The 7,620-nt window shown below is 59.2% G+C and overlaps 1 protein-coding gene across 2 annotated transcripts; it reads right to left on the bottom strand.

Moving 5' to 3' along the window:
* Positions 1–6: 6 nt before the first annotated feature.
* On the bottom strand, positions 7–6,881 carry SCARF1 (scavenger receptor class F member 1). Of its 2 annotated transcripts, XM_017832632.1 has the most exons (11): positions 6,021–6,881; positions 5,261–5,322; positions 4,838–4,939; positions 4,201–4,726; positions 3,542–3,760; positions 3,327–3,455; positions 3,137–3,240; positions 2,811–2,922; positions 2,610–2,734; positions 2,312–2,449; positions 7–1,960 (listed from the first exon to the last, which is right to left on the bottom strand). In XM_017832632.1, exons 1-11 carry the CDS (start codon positions 6,113–6,115, stop codon positions 954–956), a joined length of 2,619 nt encoding a protein of 872 aa, XP_017688121.1. In that variant the 5' UTR covers positions 6,116–6,881; the 3' UTR covers positions 7–953. The 2 variants fall into 2 exon arrangements, with proteins under 2 accessions (XP_017688121.1, XP_017688120.1); XM_017832631.1 differs by having other exon boundaries at positions 4,201–4,939.
* Between the last annotated feature and the right edge of the window lie 739 nt (positions 6,882–7,620).

Raw genomic sequence — 7,620 nt, 5'->3', positions numbered from 1 at the left:
ACATCTAAAACCAGATCAGGCTGCAAATCCTCTTTGACATCTCAACCGCCTTTACAGCAGGAATGAGGCGTGGGAGATGGCAGGAGCTCAGGGGACCCGTAGAAATCTTGTTTTCCATGCAACTTTCATCCTTATCTGGACCAGCACGGCGCCAGGTGCACAGGTTGATGGGCACTGCCCAGCTGCCACGTTTGCTCTTGCATAACTGCAGCCTGGTATTGCAGTTTAAAAGGCCGTGGCTACACCCCGTGCTGTGCCACAAGCCTTTCCATGGGCTACACAAGTACATAGAAGCAAAGGCAGCCAGGGCCTGCCACAGAAGCCACACAGATAAACCCCTGCAGACCCAGATACCCTTTGAGATAAGCAGCTAAAATTAATTTTCTCTGAAGCTGCTCGTGACAGCCCATCATCTCTCCTCAGCCCAGCTCCACAAAATAATCCCCTTCAGCGAGAAGCACCTTTATAGCAGGAGGCTCCGAGCAGCATCACTGGAATTGGGACAGGGAAAAGCAAAAGCCGATGGGGTGAAACTCTTTCTCGCCTGTGCATTTCCCAGCTGAGCCTCCAGCCGCCCTGCTCCTGTTTAAGAGGATGTATGTCCCCAGGCCCCACTGCCAACAGGGACTTGAAGGTGTCACCATCACACCCAGAGCTGTGCCCCCAGGCTTTGCAGACACAGATGTGGCAGGTAAGGCAGGGGAGAGCAGGAAAGCAGCTCTGAAGCACCACAATCCCACAGGCTGCCACCGCTGTGGCTCTTGGCATCACCCATCTCACCGGCTGTGCCAGCCAGCGAGGGTCCAGCAACACAGCACAGAGGGAAGAGAGGGGGTCAGGGAAAGGCTCGATGCTTCTCCAGTTCACAGCTCGGAGCGGGATCTCGGCTCCCCCCAAGATGGAGTTGGAGGCATCCCCTGGGCTCCCACTGTCCCAGCCCGGGCAGTGGTGGTTCAGGTGGCTGCAGGGGTGGTCAGCAGCTCCTTGCCAGGGCTGGAGGGTGAATTGGCACCACTGCTGGTCACATTCTCGTATTTGGGTTCTTCCTCCATGGCAGCCTGTCCCTTTGTTTCGAGGCTGACAACTAACTCAGGGCTTTTGCCCCTCTCAGTGGCACCCACAGCTTCGCTGGCCCCATCCTGGGCTCCAGTGCTTTTTGATGAGAGAGCTGCAAGAAGGAGGGACAGTCTCTTCGCAGGGGGATGCTGGTGCTTGCTGGGGGATGGCTCAGCAGGAGCCCCTGGGACACTCTCCCTCTGCTTGCAGCTGTTCACCGAGTCTCTGCGCTGCGCCAGGGCCCGGCGGGGTGGTTTCTGGATGGCCTCCATGCTCCTCCTCACCTTGGGCTCCTCCTTGGCAGCCCACTTGCCCCTCTGCAAGCTGCCCAGACGCTTCAGCATAGCCTGGACCGGTCCCTCACCACCTCCTTCTGCCTTGGGGTCCTGCCCGGCCGTTCCCACCATCATGTAGATGGTGGTGACATTGGGCTCTTTCCCCTTCGCCTCCCAGCTGCCAGATTTTGCAGCTGCTTCCAGTGCCTCCACTCTCTGGGCCACGTGCCTGGTGCTGGAGACCACCCTCCTGCGTCCCCCCGGGGTGGCCCGTGGTGATGGCCGGTGGCTTTCCTCCCCCTTGCTGAGGGGCTCGGGGTTCTCGTAGCAATCACTGGCTGGTCGCTCACTCTGGGGCTCCGCTGCCACATCCGCTGCTGTTTGGGTCAGCTTGGATGGGCCCCATGGGGTCTTGGGCTTCCAGCTGGGGCTGGGGGTCTCCACTGCCCCAAATTTTGTCCCCTCGGCAAAAGACACGGAGGGTCGCTTGGCCTTGGCGATGCTGGAGGTGCGAGGGATGGCGAAGGGCTGGGACACATCCTCGGAGTCGAAGGCAGACGGGTCTGGGAGCACCTCACCAGGGGGGGATGTCCCATCCTGCAGCTCAGCCCCCCCCAGCAGTGGGATGCCTGTGGGAGAAGGCGACAATAGTTACGGCTGCCAGAGCTACTGCCCTGCCCAGGGACACACTTGGGGACACTGGGACAGGGGCTGGGGTAACAGGATTGTCCCTGGGATCGTTTCCCAGGGAGGAGGTTGTGAAATGGGACTGCCCACGCTGGGCATGTTCTGCCATACAAGGTCAAGCACAGCCCCGGTGTGTCCCTGCAAACAGGAAAACAAGGGCATGGAAATAAACACTATCTGGGCCCAGCACCCATCCCTGGGACAGCCAAGGTTGGTAGTGGGGCAGGATTGACCCTGGCAGCCCGAATAGGCTGCGTGTGGCCAGGGAGAGGAGGGGCAACCATGGATGTCACCTTCTCTGGGAGGGACAGAGTACTCGGGTCCCTCGTTGTCGGTGTCGAAGGAGGAGAAGGAGCTGTCTGACACCCACGCAGCCGATGGCGACTCGATAAAGCTGGGGTTGAAGGGGATTTCCGTGTCATGGTGGGACACTGGGAAGGAGAAGACACCCAGCTGAGCTTGGGCACCCCAGGGTGCTCAGGGTGGGGGTGGGAGAGGAGTTGGAAGTTTCCTTCCAAATGGTGACACTGCAGAGATCACAGGGTGGGGGTGACCCTCTGGAAGTGCTGTTGACAGCTCTGCTTTTTTTACCTGTGACTTTGGGGAGTTTAGAGCCTCCCAGGTTGAAGCAGGGCATCATAGCACTGAGGTTCGCCAGCACCCCCTGCACGTGGTGCTTCATCCTGGCCACGACATCATCGTCCGGCACAGCCGCCCTGCATGGCAGAGATGGACATCGAGGGACACAGGAGATGGGCTTTGTGTCAAAGGTTGCAAAATATGAAAAAATACCTGTCTCTAGCATCTGCTGGGCTGGCTCCACAGCAACAGCAGGCAACGCAGAGCAGCAGCAGCAGGAGAGGGACAAGGATGGCGGCTGCAAGGGCTCCGTGGTCCTTCAAACCTGCGTGGAGAACATGGGTTGAGTGCGGAATGCCCTATGGCTGTGAAGCCCAGAGAACTGCCCTGCATGGAGAATGCAGGAGCTGGCAACTCATGGTTGGGCCAGGAAGCACCAGGTAGGACCAAGCTGCATCCCAGCCTCCTGGCACCTTCTCCAGTGAGGATGTGACCCTCCCTTGCCCAGTGCCGAGTAGTAAATTTGAGGTTGCTCTTACTCAGTACACAGTCACCCTGCACAGGGTCACAGGTCCCCCGGGAGCACTGGCAGGGCTCGGAACAATTCACTCCAAAATATCCCTCTGGACAGGTGTCATTGCAGCTGGAAGAGAGAGGAAAGGAGGGAAATGCCCCTGGAGAGAGCGAGGCCCCAGCCCTGCCCTGCTCCCAGAATTATCCTGGCGTTACCTGTCTCCCCAGTAGCCTGCCTGGCAGATGCAAACTCCTGTCATGGGATCACAGCTCCCTGCAACACACTCGGGGCAGAGGAGCTGGCACCCATCGCCAAAGGTGCCTGTGGGGCAGGAGTTGTTGCAGCTGCCAAGACAGAGAGCGAAGCATCAGCCGGCTGCACCTCGGAGCAGAGAGCCCCCTGAGGACCAGCAATTCCATCCTGGGCATACCTGGGTCCTGTCCAGCCAGGATCACAGTGCAGGCAGGACCCAGTCTCAGGGTCACAGGGCTCCCCGCGCTGGCAGCGGGGACACGGCTGGAGGCAGCTCTCGCCATGGAAGCCGGGAGCGCAGGGATCCTTGCAGAGAGTCCCGTTCCAACCAGGCTGGCAGGCCAGGCAGAAGCCATCCACGGGTGAGCAGGGCTGGCTTCGCTTGCAGCTCCCACAGCTGTGTGGGCAGAGGGGCAGTGAAGTCACAACACCCACCCCTGGCCCCTCAAAAAGCAGGTTTCACCCCACACCAGCACTGAGCATCAGTTTGGGCCACAGGGAAATACTGTGTAGTGCCAAGCACTCTGTAGTAGTAAGAGGATAGGAGGAGAGCAAAATCACAGAATATTCTGGTTGGAAGAGACAAGGGAGATGCTGTTTTATCACCCTAGGGAGCAGGACTAAGGATAATGCAATTTTAGGGTGACATCAGCGCTTTCTGCTGGCATTAGTGAGATGTTTCTTTTGGGACAATGCTGATGCTGCATCCAACCAGGGATGCTTAAATCCCGCAGGATGGGTCTCCCTGACCAGACAGACACTACCGCGATGACTTCCCCCAAGGTGTGACTGCCACCCGGGGGTACTCACTGGATCCCCCTGCTGCCCCCAGCTCACCTGTGCACGCACTGAGACCCGTATTTCCCCGCCGGACAGGGCTCCCGGCAGCTCCTGCCCTGGTAGCCGGGGTCGCAGGTGCAGTGGCCGGTGACGGGGCTGCAGGAGCCGTGCACGCAGTCACAGCGCCGCTGGCACGCCGGCCCCCAAAACCCGGCCTTGCACTCGCACTTGCCCGTCTCCTGGGTGCAGGGAGAGTGGTAGCAGGAGCACTTGAAGCTGCACCTCCTGCCCCACCAGCCCGGCAGGCAGCGGCAGAGGCCGGTCAGAGGGTCGCAGTGGGAGCTGGCGAGGTTGCACTGACATTGCTTCTTGCAATTGGGTGCCCACCAGCCCGGTTCACAGTGGCAGGCGCCCGTCAGGGGGTCACAGCGGCCGTGGGGGCCACACTGGCAGGGGAACTGGCAGACCTGTCCCCAGTGGTTGGGGTCGCAGGTGCAGTGCCCGCTCACCGGGTCGCAGCGCCCGTTGGGGTGGCACGGGCAGCTCTGTTTGCAGTCGGGGCCCCAGTACTGCTCGGGGCAGCCTGCGGGGGGAAGGAGACTGTGAGGAATGGGGGGAAGTCCTGCAGCTCCCGGGAGCATCCAGGCTGGCAAAGGTGATGGTGGGATTGGCTGAGCCCTGTGGGAACACTCACGGGAACTGCAGTCTGCTCCGAAGAAGCCGGGTTTGCAGCGGCAGACCCCGGGTTTCACACACACCTCGTCCTCCCCACAGGCATCCTTCCCCTCACACAGTGCTGTCATGGCAGGGCAGAAACATCAGCACACAATGGCCCCCCAGGCTCACACCCCTCTGCCAGACCACCTGCCACCCAGTCCTGCAGAGACAGACTTCCTGGGGAATCTGCCATCCCGCTTCCCGCTCCATCCCTCCACCTGAGCCACAGTACCACCAGCAGCTTGCTCAGTGGGCATTTGGGGGTCCCCATGGCACAGCACCACACCACTGTCCCTTGAGCAGAGCTGCAGGGCTTCCCCCCAACACCCAGCACTGTGGAGGAGCCGCCTGGAAAAGAACAGGGACTGAGCGTCCGGCTTCGTCATCATCCAACACTCACCAACTGTGCACTCCCGCCCGTCCTGCTTCCAGCCAGGGCAGCACTCCAGGCCGGTGGGGAACCTGTGGGGGAGACCCGGAGGGTCTGTCAGCCAGGGCAGGGGGTGTTTGGGCCAGGACAGCTTTGCTTGTGGCTTCAGCCAAGGCGAAGCGATCCCTCGCCCCAGCGGTGGGATGGCAGTGCGGCCACAAGGACAACGCTCCGGAAGGAAACCAGCAAAATAGAAGGAAATTTAGGAGCCTGCAGCCTGAGGGGGTGGTGGGGCTGGCCTGCCCAAACTGCTGGGAATGCCGCTATGGAGCCCGTGACGGGTCCCCAGTGCCCTGGGAACGACTCAAAGCTTCACCAGCAACGCAGAAATAAGGCACTGAAAAAAAGGAAGCAAAAGGCGCCGCTGCTGATGGGAGACCAATGGGAGAGGCAACACGGCAGCAAATTAGGGGACATCAGCTCCCAAAGCCCTTTGGGGTCTGCTACGCCGATGTTTCCCCACGATGAGTTTTGCCAAGGGTCCTGTATCACCCCATTGCCCTGTGCACTGGGGGTGAATGAGAAATAACCCCTGGAGAAGGGGTCTGGGTGCCCCAAGTACCCCCGAGTGCCCCAACCATGGTCCCCAGCATCACTCCAGTCTCTGCACCCACATGATGCCGGCCTGCAGATCTCCGTCTGTGGAAGGACGGATGGACAACACACCTCTGGGGCTGCTGAGAAGCCCAGGAGATGGAGGGGCACAAGTGGGGACCCCCATGGCACCTACCTGCAGACGTTCCTGCCATCGGGGTCGAGCTCCTGGGCAGAGCTGTGCACCCACAGCCACAGCTGGAGGCAGAGGATGGGCTGGACGCTCCCCATCACCACCAGGGCCCAAGTCCTGGTGGCTCCCCAGCCCCACGCCGGCGTCCGTCTGTCCCGTCCCTCCCGTGGTGCGGCCTCTTCCTCCCTCCAGCCTTGGGTTTCTTCCTGAGGAAACGCGGGAGGAGTCACCCCAATCCAGACGTCAGGAGTACGGCAGGGAGGGGAGCAGGGAATGCCACTAAAGGGCTGTTTTCGGCCCTTGCTGCCACCCTGCCAGCAGAAATGGGCATCCAAGGGCTTGGCACAACCACATGGGGGTTGGTGAAATAGAAAATGAAATAAAATTTAGCTATTTAGCTACGTAAGTGTGATTTTGCAAAATGTAAAACTGCTTAAAAGTTTCTGTCCAAACTGTGGGCAATTAAGATAAAATAGCTTAGAGAATAGGGAAGGCTTTTTAGCACGTAGAGAGGGGTGGGGAACCTGAAACTGTTTGAAATTATAAAACTTTATGTAACTACTCTATAATGGTAAGAATAAGAGGTAAAACTAAGTGTCTATTTAGATAAGGCAGACTGCAAAAAGAGTGTGTGCATAGGTAATTTTAAACTTGCTACTTTCAAACTGTATAAAAAGCTATGGTATTTCTTTGCTCAGCGGAGTGCACTGGGGAAAAACACCTGCCCCTTTGCATTCTCTGGTCGTAATAAAAGTGCTTTTCAGATTGTTCAGAGGTTTCTTTGAATCATTGGTACCTGCCTGAGCATCTCACCTGGCTCCCCCTGTGCCTCCTTCTGTCACCCCCAAAGCTGTTTTAGCCAATGCCCCCCCAACCCACGCAGGGCATCCGCTGCCTCCCCCTGCCCCGACCCCCATGAGCCACCCCATGGCACTGCCAACCCCTGGCAGGGCCTCAAAGGTGGGGTCCCCATGTCCCCCACTGCAACACAGCCTGACCTGTGCTGGCCTTCAAAGGGCTGCTGGCCACTGTCCCACCTCGCCATGTCCCCAGGAGCTCTGTGTCAGCAGATGCACAGGAAACACCTTTTTCCTACTCAAGGCCGGCTCAGCCTGGGGGGACTCCTGGCTGGAAGCACAACTGCTCCCCTGGCCATGCAGGATTTAACTCCTCCACGCCCAGAGCTGCACCATCACACCCCTGGAGCCCCCTCCCCATCGCTGCTGACCCACCAAAGGGGGCTCGGGGGGCTGGCAGAGCACAGCCATTGGTGGCTACACTGGAGAATGGTGAGTGAACCCCAGGAGCACCTCCCAGCCCCTTCCCAAGCCAGGAGAGAGCAGAGGCTGCAGGGGGCACCTCAGAGAAGAAACAAGTGATTGATTTATTTCCAACTCCAGTTTTAAAGCTATAAAGTACCTGACCTGAGGGGACCAATTGGCCCCCACAAACACAAGGATTGTCCCAGCAGTAGCAGGAAGAAGTCCCAGTACAAAACTGTTTCACCCCATACCTAAAAAGTGCAGGAGTGGCACTGGCAGTGCTGATCCTGGCTGTCCCAGCTACAGGAGCACCTGGACACCTGGTGCAGTGTGCTCAGCCC

This window comes from Lepidothrix coronata, unplaced genomic scaffold, assembly GCF_001604755.1.
Source record: "Lepidothrix coronata isolate B3197 unplaced genomic scaffold, Lepidothrix_coronata-1.0 Scaffold203, whole genome shotgun sequence".
NCBI lineage: Eukaryota > Metazoa > Chordata > Aves > Passeriformes > Pipridae > Lepidothrix > Lepidothrix coronata.
This window is presented reverse-complemented; position numbering and strand designations above follow the sequence as displayed.